We start from the raw sequence: 27864 nt of genomic DNA, 5'->3' as shown, positions 1-27864 counted from the left end.
TTTTCATTCTAAATTTACCCCCTCTAATTCCAAGGCTGTGTCCATGGGTCCTAGTCTCCCTGCCTAACGGAAACAGCCTCCCAGCGTCCACCCTTCCTTAGCCATGCATTATCTTGTATGTTTCTATTAGATCTCTCCTCAACCTTCTAAACTCTAATGAATACAATCCCAGGATCCTCAGCCGTTCACCATATGTTAGGCCTACCATTCCAGGGATCATCCGTGTGAATCTCTGCTGGACACACTCCAGAGCTAGTCTGTCCTTCCAGAGGTGTGGGGCCCAAAATTGGACACAGTATTCTAAATGGGGCCTAACTAGAGCTTTATAAAGTCTCAAAAGCACATTGCTGCTTTTATATTCCAATCCTCTTGAGATAAGTGACAACATTACATTTGCTTTCTTAATCACGGACTCAACCTGCAAGTTAACCTTTAGAGAATTCTGGACTAGCACTCCCAGATCCCTTTGTACTTCGGCTTTATGAATTTTCTCACCGTTTAGAAAACTGTCCATGCCTGTATTTTTTTTCCAAAGTGCAAAACCTCGCAATTGCTCACGTTGAATTTCAGCAGCCGTTTCTTGGACCGCTCTCCTAAACTGTCCAAATCTTTCTGCAGCCTCCCCACCTCCTCAGTACTATCTGCCTGTCCATTTAACTTCGTATCATCGGCAAACTTCGCCAGAATGCCCCCAGTCCCTTCATCCAGATCATTAATATATAAAGTGAACAACTGCGGCCCCGACACTGAACCCTGCGGGACACCACTTGTCACCGGTTGCCATTCCAAAAAAGAGCCTTTTATCCCAACTCTCTGCCTTCTGTCAAACAGCCAATCCTCAATCCATCCCAGTAGCTCACCTGGAACACCATGGGCCCTCGCCTTACTCAGCAGCCTCCCGTGAGGCACCTTGTCAAAGGCCTTTTGGAAGTCTAGATAGATAACATCCACTGGGTTTCCCTGGTCTATACTACTTGTTACCTCTTCAAAGAATTCCAACAGGTTGTCAGGCATGACCTCTCCTTACTAAATCCATGCTGACTTGTTCTAATCTGACCCTGCACTTCCAAGAATTTCGAAATCTCATCCTTAACGATGGATTCTAGAATTTTACCAACAACTGAGGTTAGGCTAATCGGCCTATAATTTTACATTTTTTGCCTTGATCCTTTCTTAAACAAGGAGGTTACAACAACGATTTTCCAATCATCTGGGACTTTCCCTGACTTCAGTGACTTTTGAAAGATCACAACCAATGCCTCCGCTATTTCCTCAGCCACCTCCCTCAGAACTCAAGGATGTAGCCCATCGGGGCCAGGAGATTTATCAATTTTTAGACCTTTTAGCTTTTCTTGCACTTTTTCTTTTGTAATACCAACCATATTCAACTCTGTCCCCTGACTCTCCTTAATTGTTGGGATACTATGCATATCTTCCAGTGTGAAGACCATATGACATAGGAGTGGAAGTAAGGCCATTTGGCCCATCAAGTCCACTCCGCCATTTAAATCATGACTGATAGGCATTTCAACTCCACTTCCCTGCACTCTCCCCGTAGCCCTTGATTCCTTCTGAGATCAAGAATTTGTCGATCTCTGCCTTGAAGGCATCTAACGTCCTGGCCTCCACTGCACTCCTTGGCAATGAATTCCACAAGCCCACCACTCTCTGGCTGAAGAAATGTCGTCTCATTTCAGTTTTAAATTTACCCCTCTAATTTTAAGGCTGTGCCCACGGGTCCAAGTCTCCCCGCTGAATGGAAACAACTTCCTAGCGTCCACCCCTTCTAAACCATACATTATCTTGTAAGTTTCTATTAGATCTCACCTCAACCTTCTAAACTCTAATGAGTACAATCTCAGGATCCTTAGCTGTTCATCATACGTTAAACCTACTATTCCAGGGATCATCCATGTGAATCTCTGCTGGACACGCTCCAGGGCCAGTATGTCCTTCCTGCGGTGTGGGGCCCAAAATTGGACACAGTATCCTAGATGGGGCCTAACTAGAACTTTATAAAGTCTCAGAAGCACATCGCTGCTTTTATATTCCAACCCTCTTGAGATAAATGACAACATTACATTTGCTTTCTTAATCACGGACTCTGCCTGCAAGTTAACTTTTAGAGAATCCTGGACCAACAGTTTCAGATCCCTTTGTACTTCTGCTTTATTCTGTACTTTAAGACTGACGCAAAATACTTAATTTCTTCAGCTATTTCCTTATCTCCCGTCACTAGCCTTCCAGCATCAATTTGAAGGGGCCCATTGTCTACTTTTACCTTCTGTTTGTTTCTTATGTATTGCAAGAAACTTGTACTATCATTTTTAGTCTTACTGGCTAGCCTACCTTCATATTCAATCCTCTCCTTCCTTATTTTTCTCTTCGTTATCCTGATTGTTTTTGTAGCCTTCCCAATCTTCTTGGCCAATTTATAGGCTCTTTTTCTTTGATACATTTCCTGATGTCCTTTGTCAGCCATGGCTATGTAATCATATCCTCTCCACGCACCCCCCCCCCCCCCCCCCCCCCACTACCCCGGGATAATCTTTCTCTTTTTTTTTGGGATGAACCTCTGTACTGTGTCCCCAATTACACCCAGAAACTCCTGCCATTGTTGCTGTACTGTCTTCCCCGCTTGGCTCTGCTTCCGGTTGATTTTCATCAGTTCCTCTCTCGTGCCCCTGTATTTACCTTTGTTTAACTGTAACACCATTGCATCCAATTTTGCCTTCTCTCTTTCAAACTGCAGACTGAACACGACCATATTATGATCGCTGCCTCCTAAGTGTTCCCTTACTTTAAGATCTTTCATAAGGTCTGGCTCATTACATAGCACTAAGTCCAGAATAGCCTGCTCCCTTGTGGGCTCCATCACAAGCGGTTCCAAAAAGCCATCCTGTCAGCATTCCATGAATTCCCTTTCTTTGGATCCACTGGCAACATTATTCACCCAGTCTACCTGCATATTGAAGTCCCCCATGATCATCATGACTTTGCCTTGCTGACATGCCCTTTCTATTTCCTGGTGCGTCTTGCGCCCCTGGTCCTGACCACTGTTAGGAGGTCTGTACATAACTCCCATTATAGTTTTTTTGCCTTTGTGAGTTCTCAACTCCACCCACACAGACTCCACCTCATCTGACCCTGGGTCATTCAGTGCCATAGATTTAATTTCATTCTTAACTAACACGGCATCCCCACCCCCTCTGCCCACCTCCCTGTCTTTTCGATAAGTTGTAAATCCTTGGATGTTTAGCTGCCACTCCTGAACACCCTGCAAACGCGTTTCTGTGATGCCTACCACATCATAATCATTCAAGATTATTTGTGCCATTAATTCATCTACTTTTCTGTCTTAAAGTGAGTTAGGATGCACCAAAGGTTCATTAGATTGATTGCTGGGGTAACGGGATAATCCTGTGAAGGGATTTTGAGTAGTATGTATTAATGTGTGCTATGAACTAATGGCATCATGGGTGTACCAAATGGATTGCACTAATACAAGAGAGAAACTCACCTCCACCTTATGAAGGGCAAATAAGGATGGGTAATAAATGCTGGTCAGCCAGCAATGCCCGCATTCCATGTGTGAATAAAAAAAGTACCCATTGGAGTTTAGAAGAATGTGATTCATTCATATTGAAACGTGAGAGATTCTAAGAGTCAATCAAGAGGATGATGTTATTCACCGTTAGGATGTCTTGCAAATAGATATATTGGTGGCTTCCTGCTGTATGTTTGTCCACTTGGATAGTGTAATTTTTTGTTTGCTATTTATTTCCTTACACAGTCTTTCAAAAAATATATTAACATTTTCACTGGGATGCTTTTCTAATGCCCTCTCATAACAGTCTCACTTAATGACTTGAAGAGCAGATCCTATTTCTTATTTTTAAACTGTCTGAATGGAAAATGCATTGACAAATACAGATGAATTTTCTAATGAGCACATTATCTTTCGAAAGCATTAGACCTTCCAAAGCTATAATACTGGAACTTGAGCTGCTGTCTCAGTTTTTTATGACAGAACAATGCTGCAGTGTGGAGGATGAAATGAAGAAGACATCTTGCTGAAGTTGGTGATACATTGAGAGTGGCTGATCTTAACATGTGGTATTGTACTCCTGTTACAAATGACCATTCCAACAGGAACTAAATATTTTTTCAACTTGTTAATATTCTGTATTGTGTTGGAGAAAGTGTTTCAGCTGAAACTGCTAGGTGCAATTTTTTAATAGCTTTAATTTACTTGATTTGTAGATTTATGTAAAGCAGAGGTTATTGCCACTTCCGTCAGGAAATACAAATATATAAAAAATTTGAATGCAGAATTTGAAGTTCAGATGATAACTACTCTTAAATTGAGCCTGGAGAAATGTTAAACAAAAGAACATTGTATTGTAGAATGGTCAGGTTAGCTAAACACTAGGACCTGCATCTATTGCCCTTCAGTGAATTTCCTTGATCTCAGTTCCCTGCTTTCATATATTAGTTATTGTCATTTCAATCTACCTTTGACATATATAAGAAAGCAACATTGTTTTGAAAGTTGCTGAATGTCTGAAAATGAAATGTGTCCACAGGGAACAATGTCATGAAAAACAAATAAATTCTAATGCTGTGAGCATTAGAATTTGAATTAAAAGTAAATGTTAACAGTACTGTATATGGGAAAGCCAACAACACTTAAAAAGAGAAAAACACATACCACTTCAGTAAACTGTTGTCCGTTATTTTCTGTTTATCTTATGAGACTGTTATGTCAAAGGATGTAGTATATGAACTACATGCATCAACTGTGACTGCGAATGAGTGAAGGAAATCATTTTGACACTCAGTAAGTATAAAGTATATGTTACATATAAAAATATTAACATTTAATTCCACCACCACACCACCTCCCCAACTAAACACCACTATCACGACCAATCCAGAGGAACTGAGGACAGTCGTAATGTCACAACTTCTGCCTAGACTAACATTAATTAACTGTGACAAATTGGAAAGTTTGACCAAAGACCTTTTGTGGAAATCACTGCATAAAAGTGGTGCAGGAAGTGGGTACTCTGTGGATTTTGGCAACGGGAATTAAGACTTAACATGCAATGATGCTTAAAGATGACGGAGCTGCAAATGATGTTAACTATCTATTAAGAAAACCTGTGTGTTTATTGATCCAACATCATAATATGTCCGGTAGCAAGATATTCAACTTTGTAAGAACGCTTTTGTGTACAGAAGCATAAAGCAGTATATAAATTTGTACATCTTTCAACGGGATAATTTGCAGTTACACAACTAAACTTCTGTGTTCATTTAGCAATCAAGGATTCATATCCGATATTCATTTTTTCAAAAGTTTGCCTTGTTGTTTATGAAATCTAAAAGCTTACATTCCAGTTCTCTTTAATGATTTGATTATAATTATAGTTTCCTTTGCTCCTGAATTCAGGAGTTTTGATGTTTTGGATTGATTATGTGCTGTATTGCTACTCAACCATGTATTTCCACAAAAACGAATGAATATATAACATTGACTAGCTGAGTATCCTTATGTTAAATGCTATGTTATCAGTTTCAGTAAAGTAGTTTGTTTAACAAAGCAAAACTACTATTGTTCGTTCTCTGCCAGTTCCATCAGTCTTTTAAATGCCAAATATTACTCTTGGTAGATCCCACCAAATGATACTGTGCAGATACCTAGCAGACTTGTACAGCCAGATTATTAAGTAAATACTGAGCAATCGTGAAGTAAGAATGATTGAAAGGAGCTACTAAACAATTTTAAAAATATTTTGCCCTAAAAGTTTAAATTTTTTTTAATGATAGTTTATTTTATAATAGCTCTACAGATTACCTTTCTCCTTTTTAAACATCATATAATGTTGTGTTTCAGTTTTCAAAAGTTAAATAATAAGCCACATGTTCATCTAATGAATGTGTGGTAGCTTTTGTGTTACTGTTTCAGTGAGAATTAAGTTTACATTTATTGTTCTCAGTTTCAGACCTTTGTGTATCACACATTGGATGCTACCCTTTTTAAGCACATTTCAACAGGATATCCTACAAGAGCAGTCTTTTGGTATAACCCCTTCCTCCTCTTCTAACTTATTTTAATCCATGGCTAGTATGGTACCTAGATGCAGCTCAGTGAACAGTTAATCGTCTCGGAACACTCTAATGCTGCCAAGTCTCAGAACTGACTGCAGAGAGCTTTATCGTTATTGTGATCCAATAGTCTTAGCCTGTGAGATCTGGTTAGCACTCTCAAAACATTCCAGTAAAATATGTTGCAGAGTTTTGGATTAATTATAGGATATTTTGATAAGTGCTTCCCCGTTGAGCATTTGTTGATGATGGATAGTGATGCTCCTGACTGATTTTGGTAACGAAGAATAATAAGAAATGACTAAGTATGAGATATGATGATGACAAGACTGGAGCACGAAAGTCGTTCTCCTTGTTTGAAAGAGTCATGGTTCTGGTTTGCTCCTTTGCAGCAGTAATAGAGTTTGACTTGGAAGTTGGGGGTTGGGGAAAGAATGTTGTTGATATTTGAGAAACTATCAATGCTGAAAAAAAAACATCTTTGGAGGTCTTGTAATTTTATTCAATAGTAAGGATCAGTGTAGATAGGATACATGAACAATGAAGAAAGAGCAAGAAGCACCGATTAATGAAGAAGGAAGTTTGTAATTTTTCTTCAGTACAGTTAACTCAATCTTTTTGAGTTTCCTGTTTAAAAGCTTACTGTTCAATTTTGAGTGTCTTATTTTCAGTTGCTGCAAGATTATCTGTTATTTTGAGAGCTTCCTTTGCTATGTAGATGTATTTTCTTCTACACTGAGAAAACATTCTAGAATCATCCATACTGCGAGGCTGGTAATTCTGCAGATCGAGATTCTTCAAAGCAACTATGCAGGTGTCATTTGTGAGCACTGATCACAGTCTGAAGAGCAGAAGCACAGATGACCGACTCAATCGACACAAAGCAAGTAGCCCCAGCTTGAAAAATAGGATCAAATTCAGAATGGTGGCCATGATTGCATGGAGCTTAGGACAGTTGTCAGTACAAAACATGTCCTCCACAGGTGATTTAGACAGCAAATACCGAGGGATGAAATATAGGTATCTACATTGGGGAAACCAAGCGGAAGCTTGGGGACCGCTTTGCAGAACACCTCCGCTCGGTTCGCAATAAACAACTGCACCTCCCAGTCGCGAACCATTTTAACTGCCCCTCCCATTCTTTAGATGACATGTCCATCATGGGCCTCCTGCAGTGCCACAATGATGCCACCCGAAGGCTGCAGGAACAGCAACTCACATTCCGCTTGGGAACCCTGCAGCCCAATGGTATCAATGTGGACTTCACCAGCTTCAAAATCTCCCCTTCCCCCACCGCATCCCAAAACCAGCCCAGCTCTTCCCCTCCCCCCACTGCATCCCAAAAACAGCCCAGCCTGTCTCTGCCTCCCTAACCTGTTCTTCCTCTTACCCATCCCTTCCTCCCACCTCAAGCTGCACCTCCATTTCCTACCTACTAACCTCACCCCACCTCCTTGACCTGTCCATCTTCCCTGGACTGACCTATCCCCTCCCTACCTCCCCACCTATCTTCCTTTCTCTCCATCTTCGGTCCGCCTCCCCCTCTCTCCCTATTTATTCCAGAACCCTCACCCCATCCCCCTCTCTGATGAAGGGTCTAGGCCCGAAACGTCAGCTTTTGTGCTCCTGAGATGCTGCTTGGCCTGCTGTGTTCATCCAGCTTCACACTTTATTATCTTGGATTCTTCAGCATTTGCAGTTCCCATTATCTCTGATGGAAAAGATCTTCATTTGTTGTATGCTTTGGGGGAAATGGAGGACCACATAGCTTTACATCACTAATTTCAATCTGTGAATGAAGTTTTTTATAGATTTCAAAATTGCCTTTCTCTTGGAAACATTCATGTAAAATGCTACTTTCTGTTGTATTGTCATTAGTAAAACCAAAGGTAACGATTCAGTTTTAAGTAGACATTTTTAAAATTGTTTCGATCTACAACAACTCAAGGTGTTGGAAACATAAACCAGGCAAAGGAGACAAGATGAGAAGTGAGACTTTTATGGCTGTCAATCCTGTTGATTTATTAACCTCCGAGACTGTCGATTTGCTTAAGCATTACCAAGCTAGGATGAGTATTGAGAATGTTATACAGGTGTGCTTGTTGAATACATATCCATGTCTCAACAGAATTGTTGTTCAGCAGCAGCAGCAACAGATTTCACATTAACTAAGCAAAACAAAAATAATATGCACCTACCTAACTTGTACCAAAAATACTCATTTTAGAGTACTTATAAGGGACCACTGAACTTTTCTAATGTGGGAGGGAACTTCAGAATTAGCCTGAAGACCTCTAGAATACTTGAATTGGAGTACATTCATGAATAGAACATTGATGAGAAAAAGTATTAAGATTTGCTTTCTTAAAATAAACAATGTAAGTTGAAAATCAGAGGTTTACATTGCTAAAAGAAAATAACCCAACTATATCATAAGACCATAAGACACAGGAATGGAAGTAAGGCCATTCGGCCCATCAAGTCCACTCTGCCATTTAAATCATGGCTGATGGGCATTTCAACACCACTTCCCTGCACTCTCCCGGTAGCCCTTGATTCCTTCTGAGATCAAGAATCTGTCGATCTCTACCTTGAAGGCATCCAACGTCCCGGCCTCCACTGCACTCTGTGGCAATGAATTCCACAAGCCCGCCACTCTCTGGCTGAAGAAATGTCGTCTCATTTCAGTTTTAAATTTACCCCTCTAATTTTAAGGCTGTGCCCACGGGTCCTAGTCTCCCCGCTGAATGGAAACAACTTCCTAGCGTCCACCCCTTCTAAACCATACATTATCTTGTAAGTTTCTATTAGATCTCACCTCAACCTTCTAAACTCTAATGAGTACAATCCCAGGATCCTTAGCTGTTCATCATACGTTAAACCTACCATTCCAGGGATCATCCGTGTGAATCTCCGCTGGACACGCTCCAGGGCTAGTATGTCCTTCCTGAGGTGTGGGGCCCAAAATTGGACGCACGTCCTCATGCTTTTAATCAGAAACCTAACAGTAACTTGCACGACCCAGAAAGTCACTCCAGGCTCTTCAGTTTTCTGTGTATTCACATAACTGGGCTGTCCTGTGTTTACTATTTGAGCTTCACCGAATCAATTCGGTTACAGATGAACCTGATGTCGATGATGTGTACATCACCTGGAAAGTGCTATCAGGCCTTTAACAGTTACGTCACTCCAACATATGTGTATTCTGTGAATTCTTTGTTTACTGCTGAATTTACTGCAGAATTATGTTGACTGGCTAACTAGCTAATAGCTACCAGCTGTATTGGATCAAGAATGGGAACCTGATCGCCCCTCATTCTGCCACAGGATATTGTTTGATTGGCCTATTTTCCATAACGTCTCAATGCATCCTGACTGTGTGGATCAGTGGTACCTCAGTTGGATCTGCTGATGAGGTGTAGTTAGAAGAAAGCCTATGAATGTGTCCATGCCATATTTCATAACGGAGAGAGTGTCTGGCAGTGGTGTTATGATTATGATTACGGAGGAACTTTGTGTTGTTGCAGGGACAAGAGTAGCTTGCAGTTGGCCGTGATTGAGAAGTGCAGAATGGAGCCTATGGTCCTGTCCTCTGCAGTCCTAGTTTCAGCATTACAAAATCTTAATTCTAGCAGAATTTTCCTAGCCCTTGAGTAGCAGGCAGGAAGACAAATGGAAATTGTGGCCAGCCACATTAGGAGGGCTGCCCAGTGCAGTTCCCGTCACCAGAAAATTTCCCAGCTGCTGAACTTGATACACAGTATACATAGTCACTCCAGGTCAACTTCTCAGGGCAACTAGTGTTTTCACTCCAGCAGAGTGGCCCTTTACCACATGGAATGGACAGTGCTTTCGTGGAAACTGCAGACGGTGGTGGAGTCTATTGGAACTGGAGACTCCATGGTCCAAAGTGGGGACCACGGACAGAGAAGGCTGACCCCAGTGATCTTTGATTTGACGTTTATCTTGCCAAGAATACCTCTCCAACATATGTCATCTGTACCTCTCCTGATGAGGCTGTTGAAGTTCTGGAATTGCAGATGACCAATTAAGAGGATTCCACCAGGAAAATAGCTTGTTTGATCCCACTGCCAGCAACTTTGGACTTGGAACCCTCAGGCTTTTTGACATTAGAGTCCTGAATGTTAACAGACTGAAACATAAATATTGAATTAAGCAGCTAAAGACCAAGTGGGGTTTTATTTTTAAATCTATGGTTTAGCAAGTAGTAGTGATAGTACATCTATTCAATATTGCCAATTTAGTGTGGTTTGCCACAGTACCCCTCTTCTGTGGATTATATTCCCCTGTAACCTGTCTCCCAGCATTTCTGCTTTGGCACTAGGCACCCCCTTCTTCCCCTTAGCACTTCTTCAGCCTTGCTTGAAACCTCAGCACTCAACCCATCCCCATTCTGTTTCTTTGATAATGGGAACTGCAGATGCTGGAGAATCCAAGATAATAAAATGTGAAGCTGGATGAACACAGCAGGCCCTGCAGCATCTCAGGAGCACAAAAGCTGACGTTTCGGGAGGGTCTAGGCCTGAAACGTCAGCTTTTGTGCTCCTGAGATGCTGCTGGGCCTGCTGTGTTCATCCAGCCTCACATTTTATTATCCCATTCTGTTTCTTACCTTGACCCTGGGGATTCCCCAGCTTAACAGCTGTTTCCACTCCAGGCTCAGTTACTGGCTACCCCCCTGAGCCCACATTGACATTTTGGGTCCACCTAGTGGAAAAGGGTGTTTAGTACAAGATGTTTGGGAAGTACAGTTGTTTCCTACATGGACTATCCTCTTCCACTAGATGGAACCTAGTCAATCTACTATAGTACAGCAAAGGAGACAATTGTATTTTTAAAAATATTGTATTTCATTTATAATCAACTGATACATTCTATTGTGCAATGATTTCAGTTAGAAGTGGCGTGTTGCACATATAGAGTACATTATTTCATTTTTTATGTTACTTTTCCAGGATGAGAAATTTATGAAAGAACCTAACCTGACTTTAACATTGATTCCTACGGGAAGTCATGTCCATGATTAATTGTTTTATTTAAAGTTACAATTCCCAGAAAAATAACCACAACTTTAAGTGAAGACATAATTTGTGACAAATATGTTGGATGCAAGGCACAATCCAACTGTGTGGGTACTTATAACATTGGCAGCATGTTCTAAATTGTAACTGAAATGTATAGCATTACATGATTTTTTTCTTCTCATACTTCGAGTACATATTAGCAGAGAAGCAAAGTAGGAATTGAATGCATATTTTAAAGAGAATACTGCTTATATTAAATCATTTAATGGAGACATCTATAGAAATACCTCTCTTTCTGTTGGATTTTCCATGGTGTTTGTTTCTGTTAATTAGCTGTGTTGTTTTATAAGGACATAAGTTTTATACCTTTCACAGTGTATCCTCTGAATGTGCATTGTAAAATGCAACAAAATTTAATTTCCTTTAGTAAGCATAAGCTTATGTCATATTGTTATTTGGTCAGAAAACTTTGCAAAGTGTAAAGTTCTCATCAGTTTCAACTCCACTTGGAAGTAATTAACGTTATGTAACTTGCTGTTGTCCATTGTTGTCAACAGTGATGTTTGCACTCTGATATACTATTTTCTTCTATAATATTTTGAAACCTTGTATTGTACATACTTTCTGTCAACCCTATTATCAATACCTATGTATTATATCAGAATCTGCCATGTTAACTTAGAAGGCATGTACATATATCATTCAACCATCAGAGAAGTTGCAATACTTGCACTCAAGGATGTAATTGTAATGCAAGACATTTTACTAGCAGTTTCAATTTTAAGTATGTATATAGGAGTTTATAACAAAAATAAAAACAAGAAGACATTATCTCATTTAAAATGCCAACTTTTACCCGTGCTCTCCTTGGTCCAATTTTCACCTGTTCTTTAGGCCTTGAAGCTTGGGATGTCCAAAAGTACAGAAGAGTATATGTTAAGGTAGCTAATGGACAAGATGATTCAGGGATATCAAAAACCATTTGGCCAACCAAGTATTTGCTACACCAGCTCCTTTTATTGTGGCACGTAATTGTATTTAAAATATCATATATATTTTGTCCCTCAGAGGTAGTAAGAACTGCTGATGCTGGAATCACAGATAACCTGTGTGAATCTGGTGGAGCATAGCAGGCCAGGCAGCATCAGAGGAGTAGGAGGCTTGACGATTCAGGTCAGGACCCATCTTTAGAAAATTGGCTTCGCAGTGGGGTTACAACATACTCCGAGATAGTCAGAACTGCCGATGCTGGAGTCAGAGATAACATTGTGTGGATCTGGAGGAACACAGCAGGCCAGGCAGCATGAGAGGAATAGGAAAGTTGTTGTTTCAGGTCAGGCCCTTCTTTTGTCCTATTGCTTTTCTCGGTAGATTACCCTAATGTTACGTAGCATGATTAACACCTTTGTAACTCTTAAATTTCACCAAACTCTGCTTCAATTAAGCTGAGATAACAAGGTACAGAGCAGGAAGGCTGACGTGTTGGGCCTAGACCCTTAGCAGGGTTTTGTTGATAAGGTTATATTGATCTTGAAAACTCCCGATGATACTGTAAATGATCAACATTGGGGTGGCATGGTGGCTCAGTGGTTAGCACTGTTGCCTCGGTGCCAGAGGTCCAGGCCGATTCCAGCCTTGGGCTGAGTGGAGTTTGCATGTTCTCCTGGTGTCTGCGTTGATTTCTGCTGGGTGCACTGGTTTCCTCCCATGGTCTAAAGATGTGCAAGTTAGCCAGATTGGCCATGCTAAATTGCCCACAGCATTCAGAGATGTGCAGGTTATGTGCATTAGCCATGGGAAATGCAGGGCTACAGGGATAGGATAGGATGGGGGGTGGGTCTGCATGGAATGATCTTCAGAGGACTGATGTGGACTTGTTAGGCCGAATGGCCTGTCCCACCCTGTGGGAATTCTATATAAAATTCTGTTCTATTAGAAATGTGTTAATGTGTCCTGACGAAAATAGTATGACCTACTTGGAAACCAAAGGCATACGATTAAATTAAAATTTAATAATATTTGTCTGAAATTCATTACCTTTCTTTGTGCAAGTGTCCTTTCAACAGTATGAATATTGTTCATCAGATGCTGATGGTATACAATTAACTTAAAGGGACCTCCAGAAATTCCCCAGTATTACATGTCCTGATATAAAGCTACAAATAAATTTATGTTACCACAATATTCAGTATCAATTAAATCTAGTGTTCCTTTTTGTGAATCGGATAGTTATATGTTAAAATATTCATTAAACATGAAATTCTAAATGTATCTTTGTGGGAAGAAGGGGGGAATAATATATCCTTCTGAAAATAAAACAAGTGGGTGTGAAATTCAGGGTACAGTTACTCTTAACAATTTCAAATCTGTGCATTTCTGTTTAATGTATTAAAGTTGTTTCCTGGCAATTTGCTGTTTGCAAAAATCAAAACATCACAAATATTGCAAATCAGAAACGAAAACAGAAAATGCTAAACAATCGCATTAGTCAATTTTTCTGCAGTCTTAAACCTTATCTTTTAATAAAGCATTCTTCAAGTTTCCGGTTTAATCACCGACTTTGTTACTCATTTTCTAATCTGTTTGGTTTTATACAGACTCCCCATCTCCTCTCATAAAACCTCATAGTTTAAATGCGTTTGTATTCATACAAACGTTTCCCTTTTTTTGTGTCTTAATATGGCTATCCATTTCACATATTTTCAGTTCTGAAGAAGGGTTGTAATTACCTCAGTAGAGGCCAGAGCTCTTTTTTTAAAAATTAGAAGGAATCTGAAATCCCAGTTATTTACAAGAATGAACCCACAAGATTTCACGATTTAGAAGGAGAATATTTTGTTATATGTGTCGAAGCAAACACTAAGTACTATCTTAGTTAATCATCATGTACTGTAAAATCAAAAGGTTTACAGAAATAACAGACAATTGCAGTTGATTTACAAGCTTTAGTTGACGTATTTATTGACAGATACAGCTAAGACATCTTATGAGGTGACTCTGCATTCTACTCGACATGACAACAGACCCATGCATAAAGTACCTCAAAACTCTGTCTTTCTCATGAAGAATTTTAGTTCCTCCTCTTCCACACTGTAACCTTGCTGACAGTAGCACATAACACAACCAAGTTCCAAGGGTACAGTCTCCAACAAAAATGGCACAAATTTTCAGGGCCTCCGTGCCAGTCTGGATGACACAGATGTGCCAGTGCTATTTTCAAATGAGACAATAACTGCAGCAACATGGAAGGAGGTTTTCTAAGATTACAAAGAGATTTTGATTAATTGGGCCAGTGGGCTGAAGAGTGGCAGATGGAGTTTCATTTAGATAAACATGAAATGTTGCATTTTGATAAAACAAACAAAGACTAGACTTAAAAGTAGGGCCTCGGCTAATGTTGTAGAACGGAGACACCTAAGGATTCAGGTATATAATTCTTCATGGTTTGTATCACACATTGATAGGGTAGTTAAGAAGGTGTTTGCACACTTGCCTTCATTGCTTGGGTCTTTTGAGTGCAGGAGTTGGGATATTATGTTGAGATTGTACAGGATGTTGGTGAGGTTTCTACTAGAGTACTGTCTCCAGTTCAGGTCTCCCAGATATAAGAAGGGTATTATTAAGCTGGAGAGGTTTATCAAGACGTTGACAAGGAAGGAGGGTTTGAGTTATAAGGAGAGGCTGGATAGACTGGGAATTATTTCACTGGAGTTTTGGAGGTTGAGAGGTGACCTTTATAGAGGTTTATAAAATAACGAGGGGTATAGATAAGGTGAATGGCAAGTGTCTTTTGCCGAGGGTGGGGAATTTCAACAGTAGGGGGCACATTTTTAAGGTGGGAGGAGAAAAGGCTTTAAAAAGATGAGAGGCAATGTTTTTACACAAATGGTTCGTGTGTGGAATCAACTGCTAGAGAAAGTGGCAGGTGTGGGTACAATGTTTAAAAGATATTTAGATAGATACACAAATAAGAAATGTTTGGAGGGATATGGGCCAAGCACAGGCAGGTGGGACTAGTTTAATTTGAGATTATGGTCGGTGCAAACTGGTTGGACCGAAGGGTCTGTTTCCATGCTGTTTGACTCGATTCTATGAATCCATAACTGTCTAATTGCTCATTCTAGCGTCTGACTTCTTCGGCTTGTTTATAACTTACTCAACAGGATTGCTCAACTTCTAATGAGTTCTGATGGCTGTCTCAAGTTACAACCTAAAGCTTTGATTTCCAATTTTAGTTTCAGTCTCAGTTGCCTTAGCATTTGGGAGAACCAGTTTTCTTTTGTAGTTCCCATTTTCAATTTGAGTCTTTATCAAAAAATAGAAGCTTTGGCCACAGATTCTATAACAAGGTTCCTACCCAAAACATCAGTTTGTCTGTTAATCCATAGATACAGACAAACTTTTATGCATATTATCCATCTCTAACTTGGTTATGCTGATACATGGGACTGTATTACTTTTTTTTCTCCATGTCTCAGATGGAGTTGTATGCTCTGAAAGGCAATTGCAGAACAGTTAGAAAAGTGACAAGTTAGAGGACCAAGTTGCTATAACTGACCTGTAAGTAGTAGGCAAAATTGGGAGTGTTTTTGTTCCAGATAACTTCTTTGTGGAATTTGAACAGGTATGAGTATTGAACCAGGACAGGAATGTGTTTAGCTGTGATACTTGCATTATGGAATAACCTTTCAGCAAAGATTTGTGACTAACAGCCTGCATGAATAATGGTTATTTGGGAAAAATGTTGATTTCATTTGAGGTGCATACAATCACTTGGTAGGAAGTATAAGGGAAAAACACGATTAGCCTTTCTTAAAAAGGAATTTATTCAGTGTGTATTTAAAACTAAAAGGAAAAAAAAACTTGGTATTTTCTGTCCACGTACGATATGTCATTACAACCAGTAGATTAATCCACGGTCTTGAAACTTATCCCTAGCCGTCTGCTAATTGATCAAATTACTAATTTATTGCTGGGTATATTTACATGCAACTTCTCACATATACATTTCTCTTAATGCATTAAATTGAGACATGCTCTAGCATTGGCCAGAGTTATATTTCTAGTTGATCCTGAGGATGCATTGTTTTATTAAACTGAAAAGACATTGATTACTCGATGTTTGGTGATACGGTAAATTGCATGTGACAACTTTAAACTTATAATTGGCACCAAGAAAAATGAAATAAAGCATCAGCCTGTCAGAAAGCCCTACCTCAAACCTATGATTCACTTCATGACCAGAACTTGTCAGCAAGTGTTGCAGTGTACTTGGGCTAAATTGTGACAAGTGACATTCATACCATGCACATGCCAGGCAATGACCATTCCTGTAAGAAAAAATCTCACGATTCCCATTGACACTCATTGTCTTTACCACACTGAATTTCCCCACCATCAACATCCTGGGGGTGACCAGGAACTAAACTGGACTAGCCAAATAAATGGCTTCAAAAGTAGGCCAGATGCTAGGAATACTGCAGCAAGTAACTTACCACCTGACTCCCCAAAGCCTGTCCACAGTCAACAAGGTACAAATCAGAAACATGACGGAATACTTTCCACTTTCCTACATGAGTGTAACTCTAACAATATTCAAGCTTGATACCATCCAGGACAAAGCAGCTAATTTGATTTGGCACTACATCCATAAACTCCTCTGCTGGCACTCAACAGCAGTGTGTACAACCTACAAAATCACTGTAGGAATTTACTGAAGCTTCTTAGACAGCACCTTCCACATCCCTGGCAATCACTGTCTAAAAGGACAAGGGCAGCAGATACATGGAAACACCACCACCTCCAAGTTTTCCCCAAGCCACTTACCATTCTGACTTAGAAATGTATTGACCATTACTTCAGTGTCACTGGGTCAAAATCCTAGAAATTCCTCCCTAATTGTTTTGGGGGACTACCTTGCAGTAGTTTGAGAAGGGAGCTCACCATCACCTTCTCATGGTCAATTGAGGACAGCAATAAATACTGGCCTAGCCAGCAACACCCATGTCTCACAAGTGAATTAAAAATATCCTCTGCTCTGTGAATGCAAGACTTGGACTCTTACTAGTGTGATACCAAGAGCCTCAACCACTTTCACATTCTTTTGGAAACTCCTGAAGATCAAATGGCAGGACAACATATCAGACTCTGAGGTGCTCCTCTGAGCTGCATGCCAACCATCCACACCATATTGAGATAGTCACAATTGAGTTGGGCTAGTAATGTAAGTAGAATATAATAATATTGTAATAAATTGGTAGTGAGTTTTTTTTTGAACATAGAAAATTACCACAATTACAACAAAGTTTTGAAAACCCTCAGATATCTGAACTGATCGATTTCACAGGATTTCTTATTGCCTGTGATGGTATCTTTGTTACTACATTGGTGGTTTTTAGACTTGGTTTTATAAATCTGATTTGGTGAGCTGGTTGAGCACTGTAATGTCAGATTATGCTGATCACACCCCGAAAGAGTTTAATGAGAACAGAAATCAGGATGCTTTTGTATTAACTTAGTATCTTGAATATTTGGTGGTTCTAGTTATTTATTTGAAACCTTTGGTGGCTTCTAGAATTCGAAGTGCTGCATATATCCTTTTTCTTTATTCAGGTTTATTTCTAAGTATCAGCTTTGTGCTCATTTATATTCATTTGTGCTCTGGCCAGATTAGTTTGCTAATGTTCCTTCTGTGTTCACCTCCACAAACTTGGTTTGAGTATGCAATACTCAAAGTGCAGTTTAGGAGTTGTTCTATAACATGTGATGCCATACAAGATTTTCTCACATTAAATTCGACTGGAAACCTCTACCATACTAAGCTATGACTGTGCAAATATAAACCTCCTCAGTGGTGTGTAAACAATGGCTAAACACCATTTAAACAGCAAACAAAAATATTTTTAGGAATTGGGATAGGCTATTAAAACTTCAAACTGCCTGACCATTTTTTCTGCACATCAGCTTTATTTACACATTCTCAAAATATCCCTTAGTTCTTTTTCTAGTAATTTATCTGATTACCCCTCAAACTCAATTAATATGGTTACTTTTATGACTACTTGGTCATTTTTTTCCCAAAATTTAGTGTTGCATCATTAATCACACTTAACAGTAACAAAAACTAGCGAGTTTTGAGACTTTGAGTTTTTCCTTCGTCGGAGGCTCACTGATGATGTTACCTAGAATGGTGACAAAACGTCTGAAAACTAACCTTCCAGCTCAGCGAGCAAACTCACATCCAGTAACAAAAACTTGCATTAATATAGCACATTCTAATGTATTAAAAGTATCCCAAGGCAGTTCACAGGAGCATTATCAAATGGTATTTGACATCAATTGAAATATGAAGATATTGCTATAAGTTACTAAAACCTTGAGCAACAAAGTAGGTTTTAAGGGAGTCTTAAGGGAGGAAAGGAAGAGAGGTGGAGATGTTCAGGAAGGGAGTTCCAGTACATATGACAAGCAATAGTGAAGCTTTAAAAACTGAGGATGTTCGAGAGGATAGAATAAGAAAATGTTTTTGTTGAAGGACCATTTTTCAAATGAGTTAATAATCATTGATCCAATCATCTAAACTATTTAACTGTGGAATACTCATATAGGTACCATAGATAAAGAGCATTTATGCAAGGTCAATGAGATGGATATGCCCACTTCTCATAAGAGCATCTGTCCAGTCTTGGTGGTACAGGTGACAATGATGCACACAATTCATTCTCCATTTCCAAACCAGACTAATATTGCCATAATTCATGAAACTACTTAGTACAGTACTGCAAGGTCCTGCCCAAGGAAGGCTAACTGTTGTTTACAGATGAACAGCTGACTTCGCACCCAAAATACTGTCACGACTCACTAAGGTATTACACTGGAAATCGGCCCTCAGTATTCCAAAAACTTTGACAAGTATTAAGACTCAACAAAACAACCACAAATCCCATGATACATCTTACTTATTGCTACGCAGAATAAAAGCAAACCAGTGACAATTCTTTTAAAAAAGTCTATCATCATACTCTCAATTTTAACAAGAATAGTAAAGGATTTCTAATATATGTAACATAAACTTTATCCTTTGTAAAATCCCCCAACCACAACACACAAAAATCAAAATCACAAGTGGAGTGGAGGGAAAAAAATGTAGTCAGAGATTCACAGTTCTGCATCACCAGACCAAAATAACAAAAATAGATGAGTTGATTTCATGAGTTACTTGCACAGTGATGATCAGTCTTTAGTTTACTGGTTCAAAAACAAAGTTGCTGGAAAAACTCAGCAGGCCTGGCAGCAAGTGTGAAGGAATAAACAGAGTTGACGTTTCGGGTCCAGTGACCCTTCCTCAAAACTGTTCTGAGCTTTTCCAGAAATGTTGACTCTGTTTATTCCTCCCCAGATGCTGCCAGACCTGTTGAGCTTTTCCAGCAACTTTGTTTTTGTTCCTGATTTACACCATCTGCAGTTCTTACGTTTTTATTTAGTTTACTGGTTATTTGGTTGTACCCTAGGCCTTTTTTTTGCTCAGTGACCATTAGTATTCTTCCTTTCAGCAACTCTGTAGTTTTTGTGATAACAAAGTGTGGAGCTGGATGAACACAGCAGGCCAAGAAGCATCTTAGGAGCACAAAAGCTGACGTTTCCAGCCTAGACCCTTCATTAGAAGAGGGTCTAGGCCCGTAACATCAGCTTTTGTGCTCCTAAGATGCCGCTAGGCCTGCTGTGTTCATCCAACTCCACACTTTGTTATCTGGGATTCTCCAGCATCTGCGGTTCCCATTATCTCTGTAGTTGTTACACTTTTGATGGAGTTGGAGAAGATAATTTTCAGTGCAAAGGTACAGAGAAAGAGGTGTTAATTCTGCAAACTGTTTTCATTCCCCCTCAATGTATGTATTGAACTGGTCCAATCAGAAGGTTACTGCTCTGCTGAATAGTCTTTGACACTCAAACACTGGCTTTTACAATTGACACCAATCAAACGGCTGTTTGTGCAAAATTGCCCTGAACAAACAGGTGGCCTTTCCTGGGGGTAGTATTCCTAAAACATTTGCAGGCTTTGTTTTTCCAAAAACTGCAAACAGCATCTCCTCTTCTAAAGCAGTGTCATTTTTAAAAAAATTTCAGTCCATAGTCCAAACCTGAAATAAAAAGATATGGTCTCTTACAGAACCCAAATGAAAGATGCCAATTTAAATTCTCCATTTGTAGTGTAAGTCCTGACCAGTCCAAAGAACCTGGCTGTCTTTAGATAGTTCATCGTTCATATTTCAAAGCAGAGATTTTCCTAATGCTTCAGCAGCTGTAGCTAAACCTTTGTGTTTTATTTTTCTGCTGCTCATGTGAACAATTTAGATTTAATAAAGAGAAACTTCGGGTGTAAATTCCTAATTTTTCAGTAGTTTATTGACATAATATTGTACAGTGATTGAATGAGGGTCATTTTAGTCATTAGCAGCATGTTCATAGGCATTTGAAATTTTTCTGTACAAGTGTAGTCACTGTTGTAGTTGAGGATGGACTTCAGGGGCAGTATGCTAACTGGTTTGCTCGTGGTTGTCAGCACTAATGACTAACAGGACCTTCATCAATCTTCATGACACATCTCTAGCCATTGCTCATTTCACAGAATCCCTGAAATATCCTCATAGACTCTAGGTTGAGAATTGTTGAACTAAATGACGATAGAGATCTCAAAGCCTTGTAGGAATTGGGGAAGTTAAGGTACAGAAGGGCAAGGCTGTAATAAATTTTGAAAACAAGGTTGTCAATTTTAAGATTGAGATGTGCTAAACTAATTAAGGTCAACAAAGCACGGGAGTTTTGGTTAAACAAGAATTGATGCAAACTAGGATACAGGCAGGAAATTTTTTTTTCACTGCATTCTATATCGAGGAAGGGAGAAGATTGAAGAGTGACCAGGAGAGCATTGGAATAATGTAGGCCAGAGGTTATAGCATTGCTGAGTGTTTCAGCAGCTAATAACGTAAGGTGACATGGAGTTGGGAGATCTTGTGGGGTTGGTTGAGGGTAGTCTTGAGAAGACAAATGGGTTTGTAGGCTCTTGTCTGCATTTGTAGGCTCACAGTTAAGGTTGTGAACTTCCTGGCTCAGCCGTGGATTGTGGAAGAAGTAAGAAATGAATCAGTGGCTAGGATGCGGAGTAGTTTGCTAGAGGAACTGAATACAATAGCTGCAGTCTTCACAACGTTTAACCAGAGAAAATTGCTATGCATCTAGTACTGGAATCTGACAAACAACATGGCAAAATGGAGGGTTTTAGAGTTGGTGCAATGTAGAGCTGGGTGGGTTCTCATTTGACCTTTAATAAGAGGGCAGCACTCCTCTTAGTTATCTTGAAGAAAAGATTACAAAATTATCATAAGTATCCTATCCAACCCAGCTCTTTAGAGTGCCTGTCAGGTTTCTGCCCACCAATTACCGATGTGGCCACATATTGCTGTAAAGAGCTCAATATGTAAGAAGTCCATTCCTTTACTCAGGCACTTGCTGAGGGTCCTGAAATTTTCTTTCTTATTATTTTGAATCTGTGCTTCTTTCTGTCTTACAGAAGGGTTGAGTTTTAATTCGAACTGCTTACAATGTTCTGAAATCAGAACCCATGACCTATTGTCAAGAACTGCACTGTGCTAAATTTTTTTGATTTGCCAATATTTTCAGTGGGCTGCTCAATATAGGAAAAAAACCCTCTCAAAATCATCTCATTCTCTTATAAGTTTAAAGAGTCTTGGAAATCAGCCTCCTGCTGAAAAATTAAAATTGATTAGGTGCAATATACTCCTGTTAAGAAAATGAGTAGACAAAACTTTGATGGAATCATTACTACTAAATCTGAGGACAAATCGCAAAGTCATAAAATTATAAAATCGGGGATAAATTATGTTGTGATCTCACCAGTCGAAGGTATTTCCAGATTTATTGTCAAGTGTTTTTAAAAAATGATGTAAATGTATAACTGTATTTCTCAAAACTTTGATGTGCTGTGTGTAATAGTGTCCCAAGAATTAACATGAATAGTGTCAGTGAATTCGTTTTTATAATTGACTAACCGACTTAAGATGGTACAGCCACAAGATCTAGCTTGAAGGAAGAAGTTGAGTGAAAACACCAGTTGTTTTTTCATGGTATATTTGAGAAAACGTTTTCTTGAGTTAAATGATTCTAATTCTATTATTTCTCTTTATCTTCAAATAGAAATCTTGGAAAATCGGGACTGAGGGTCTCCTGCCTTGGCCTAGGTAAAAATAAAAATGATCTCACACACAAGCTAATTACAGTTAATTTGTTTAGTTATACATTTCTCTCTTGTAGTTGGTGTGACTTGTACAAGTTCTAAACATAAAGTAAGGTAATTTGTAAAAGTCATATTATAACATTGCTTTTATAAAAGTAATCGTTTGGTTCACTGAAACCCATCTGCCCGATGTAATTAAGTGTCCCATCATGCATTTTTAATCATTCCAACACTTATCATAAAAGTAATAGAGGATAAGATTATTCCAATTAGTGTTCTTTGCAAAAGGGATTTTCCCCAGTAGTTATCTCAACATGATTTTTGTCAATTTCCTTTTATCTATATCCGTTCTATTTTCTGGATGTTTTTTGATTTATCTGTGTGAGTTTGTTTTATCTGTGCCATTTAATAATTTAGGGTAGATCAGAAAATAGCATTATATTGTTTAATGGCTTGCCACACTACTGAGCCTTAAATAGTTTAATATTGATTGCTATTTTATTGATCTAGCTTGTGCCACAGGTACTGATAAATTGATATTTTTTTTGTTAATGCAAAGTAAATAATTTTCCTCAGCTGTCCAGTGACCTTTAAAGTAATGGATGCTGAACAGGAAAGACATTTGCTTATAGATTTTTGTTATTGTGAACTGCTGAGCCTATAACTAAATCTCCTTATTTACCAGCTATATTGAATATTTCTTATGTTTTGTTATAGCATTTAGCTTTCTTAGCAGCTTAAAACAGAAAATAAAGTCTTCAATGTTTTCCTTTCCAACAGGAACATGGGTTACCTTTGGAGGTCAGATCACTGATGAGGTATGCCTCTTTCCTGTCCTTAAACTTGAAACAGCAAGTTTTTCTCTTATACTATATGTTCATTGAACAGAGAACAATGGATGCTTTGGAGCAATGCTACGTCTATAATCAAATCTGTAGATCTGCTTTGAGATGAGCTTGTAGACCAAAAAAATAAAGTTTAAATTTTAGTTTTAAAATTTTTGAAGTCATCTGAATTGGACAGTGTGTCAATTAAATTGCAGATGTAAGTGGAATTTGTTGAAGACATAAACTTGGCACCACTAAGAAAAATGCCTTGACGTTTTGCTGAAATTGGCATTGAGCCAGCAATTTGGCCTTGAGAAACCGAGTGTTGGGAAATCAAAGATGCCCCCATGTGCATTGGAGTATCCTGCTGATATTGCAGCACTGTAACATCAGTATTCTGTTAGAGCTACGCCATACTGCAGCATCCGGAACTGCATAAAGCCGAAGAACATCTCCATATCATCTTTAAAAATAACGGCTACCCAAAAAGCATAGTCCGCCGGTACTTACTCAACAGACAACAGGAAGACGTAGCATACACTAATCACACTGCCATGCATCAAGAACATCAACATCAGAAATGACCACCAGAATACTCCAACCACAGAAAACATGGTAACACACAAAGCCACAGCTACACTACGACAACCTCGGACAAGTACAAAAGACCCCATTACCCTCAACTAACAGAACCAATGTTGCCTATAAAATCCCATGTAATGACTGCCACAAACATTACCTCAGACAGACTGGGAGAAAACTAGCTATCAGGGTACATGAGCACCAACTAGCTACCAAGAAACATGACCAGCTACCACTTGTTTCCAATCACTAGGACAAAGAAGGCCACCATTTCTACTGGGACAATGTAACCATCCTAGGGCAAGCCAACCAAAGACACACATGGGATTTCCTAGAGAGAGCTGGTACTCAACCAGGAGCTCCATCAACAAACATGTGGATAGAGACCCCATATACCAACCACGACAAAACAGAACCAGAAATGAGGCCAACCACCACACAAAACTGGACCATATAAATAACAAGCAGGACAGACCAACAACACTTCATCAAAGATGCACTGATGGTGTTACCTAGTATGGTGACAAAACATTTGCAAACCAACCTACCAGCTTCGTGAATAAATCAAAAGTGTCATCTGCATCCTGAGCTACAAGCCTTCTCCAAAACTTTAAACTGTAACATTACCAAATACACTGAAAGGGAAGGCACCTTTTGCATCAGACCTTTGTTGTATCTTAAGCGAGGATGTTTGCTGAGATCACTGTAAAGACGTCAATTTCCAATCGTTACATCAGACATTTACATAAGTAGACTTGTGTATCAAAATATGCAATTAGATATTTATATAGAAGAATCCATATTCAAATCAATCTCAGTAAGATAAATAACATAAAGATTCAATCAAGCAGACATTATCAACCAATTGCTCAGTCTTAATAGTAGTGCAGTGCCAAGTTTAAGTGATAAGCTGAATGACAGCTATTTTACAAGTAACATAAACAAAACAGTTTCTACATTTCACCTCACTGAATTTCAACCAGCCTTGCTGCAAGACTCAGACCATGGCAAAGATCAGTTATTAACTGGCTATTACTACAAGAAGCATTGGTGGTAAAGCAATAGAAACCGACCGGCCCCATATGTCACATATTCTACATGGGACATTTTAAGGATCGGCCACCATTTCTACTGGGACAATGTAACCATCCTAGGACAAGCCAACCAAAGACACACATGGGATTTCCTAGAGAGACATGGTACTCAACCTGGAGCTCCATCAACAAACATGTGGATAGAAACCCCATATACCAACCACGACAAAACAGAACCAGAAATTAGTAACTAAGTTGGGGAATTTACTACCCCACAAGCAAGACCATGCTTATATCTGCCTGAAAGGTACTGCAAGTAACTTCTAGACATCCAACATACTACTTACTTGATGAGACAGAGGGAAGTAAAAAGGCTGGGTTAGGACTAGCAAATGTTGAACAAGATGTAGTCAAAATGGGACTAATAGAATCTTTCTCTCCAGGGAAAATTACAAACACAGGAAAATTCCCACGGCCAGTGGGCAAATTTAAGAAGAAGCAAGCCTTGACTTCTGTTGGATGTGCAGCAAATCTGACTATCCAAAACCTACCTTCTGCATTTAAAGAGAAACCATGAAAGTCTGCAAACAGATCCACAGTGGATGAAAACAATTACCCAGATTTATAAGAAAAGAGCCTCTGCTAGAAGTTCAGGAGATGCAACTACCCAAATCCACCCTTCCAAATTTGAAGGCAAATCTGAAACGATGCCACGTGTCCCCAAATTGGTGAGGAAGCTACCTAACTCAGTTGAAAGCCACAGAGCAGAGCTACTGAAATTAGTTGAATGCCTGTAAGGGTGTCCTCTGTTGATGTCTTTGAATAAACACAGAGAAAGGTCTGGCAACAGGCAGAAAACTTTACAGGGAACAAAGCCCACACCCCTGCTGGGGATCTGGTTGGCCATTCTCATTTTTCCTGATCTCTAAGGGAAAAGCATTAAGTTTCCTGATAAACCAGCAGATGTGTCATCCAGTTAATGATCTTCACAGCAGTGCAGCAGGAGTTGGTGAGTCATCTGAAAGTAGTAGCATTCCAAACAAAATGGGGTTGGTTGGGAACACACCCCTCGCCAAGGCAACAGAACAGGGATGATCCATCGATGTTTGACTGCCAAGCCAGTCATCCGATGAATGTCTACCAGAAGATGGCCATGTCTGAGGGCAGGCAGGAGGAGCTGGGTGAAAAAGAGGGAAGGGGGCTTCCCAGTTGAAACCTTAGCTGTCACACTGGCAGATACCAGAATCTGAAACACCCATACTCATGAGCACCCTTTCCAAAGGGCATTTGGAGTTAGTAGCCACCTGTGCAGAAACTTTAAAGAAATCAATAAGAATGTGCCAAGATGCACCCATTGACACCTCATGATATGGGCACGGGGGAATGCCCACCAGTGAGCCAAAAGCCAGGCCACTTGGTATTGGCTCCACATTTATTACCACAGTATAAATTAAATGATGAGGACAGGCTCCATTCCTAATTAATACATTTAACAAGTGTACAGAGCAGATAGGCCATGGCCGAACTCAACAAAATTGACCTCTTAAAAGTCTTCTGTCATGTCCCATTACCCCCAGAGCAAGAGAAAACCCAGCTTTGTCATCCCAGATGATTTATGCCAGGAAAAGATTAACTGTAGTGGAAAAGGAAGTGCCCCAGCAACATTTCAAAAACTAACAACCCAAGTCATAGCTTGTCTGAACACTTGCTGTGTTCCTGGATGCCCTGATAATGTGCAGCCCTAGAAAGAAATCACAATGGCGTGGGCAGAGAAATGCCAAAAAGCTTTATTTTTATTGAATTGAAAGAATTCCTGGTGAATGAGCCTATTCTAGACCTCAGCTAAAATGATAGAGTGGCCAGTAACTGAGGGAGTAGGAACCATCCTGCTGAAAGAGGATGATTACAAAATCGAGCAGCCAATTGCTTGTTTTTCAAACAAAAAGCCCGACACACACCAGAAAGTGCACTCCATGTTAGAGAAGGTTATCGTGGCCCTTCAGTATTTTGAAATCTGTTTGCCACGGGTCTCAAGGCATCCAAACATACACAGACCAGAACCTTTTTGACAATTTCTAAAAGTGTAAACCAACAAATACAAGTTCCTACACTGGAGTTTGCATCTTTTACAACAGGAAAAGTCACTTGTTTAGAAGGAAGATCAAGGTCATTGTTGACACCATGTCCCATTTGTAAAACCATAGAACGCAACAATGAACTTCATTGCACCCACTAGTTGTGTGTTGGACTATCAAGATTAAATGAAAGAATGAATGTATAACCCTTTACTTGCTTTTACCCTTTAACCCTGCAAGCAAATCTGTTTAAAAATGAAATTGAATTAATTTATCCCCCAATGGCCAGAAAAGTGTAATACTAGCAAAATATGAAGGGAGGTCGTATATTTGTTTTTAAACCTGATGTGCAGTTGTCTATTTTTAAGATGGATTCTTGCTGTACTATCTTTAAATGGCTGCTATTGACCACAGAATGTACAAGCATACAAGATGTGGATATTTCCATAAACTTCAAGTGGACAAAGCCAACAATTACTCTTGTGACTTGCTTGCCTATGATTGCAGGACTCTGCAAACACAGAAAAATGGAGAGTGGACACCTTCCATCTCCAAACCTGAGCTGATGATAACGGGAAAGTTATTGAACCTTGTTATGCCTGAAGTGGTGCTCATGGCTTCACTGTAACCCTTACAACATACAGTAGTTTTGACCGGAAACATTGAAGCTGTGTCATTGGGTTGAAACTGATTATCATAGAACGATATCACACAAAAACGTTTTTTGGTCTTTGAAGAGTTGTAGTTGTACAGTCCTAAGCCCTTTTCTCAGTCTACTTTCTAACTTTGGGAGAAAGAAATCAAGCAACTCCAGGATCAGCTACAGGCTGCCTCTAATCTCCCTCGCTCTGCTGCTTGTACATGTTAGGAATCAAAGACAAAAGAAAGAGGATAATTTTAAGTAACACCGATTGCATCTTTTATGTGCTCTAAAAG

The 27864-nt window shown here is 39.5% G+C and overlaps 1 protein-coding gene across 17 annotated transcripts in view; it reads left to right on the top strand.

Annotated features, from left to right (window-relative positions):
• Positions 1-27864, top strand: part of kcnab2a (potassium voltage-gated channel subfamily A regulatory beta subunit 2a) — a 275606-nt gene that overhangs the window by 180408 nt on the left and 67334 nt on the right. For all 17 annotated transcript variants that reach the window (XM_059655603.1, XM_048561311.1, XM_048561316.2 and 14 more), the window contains 2 exons: positions 22371-22414; positions 23191-23228. In XM_059655603.1, coding sequence (XP_059511586.1) covers positions 22371-22414; positions 23191-23228 — 82 coding nt within the window. The remainder of the gene's footprint in view (positions 1-22370; positions 22415-23190; positions 23229-27864) is intronic.

Source organism: Stegostoma tigrinum, chromosome 28 (assembly GCF_030684315.1).
Source record: "Stegostoma tigrinum isolate sSteTig4 chromosome 28, sSteTig4.hap1, whole genome shotgun sequence".
NCBI lineage: Eukaryota > Metazoa > Chordata > Chondrichthyes > Orectolobiformes > Stegostomatidae > Stegostoma > Stegostoma tigrinum.
Note: the sequence above shows the minus strand (reverse complement) of the source record. Positions and strands in the feature narration are given on the sequence as shown.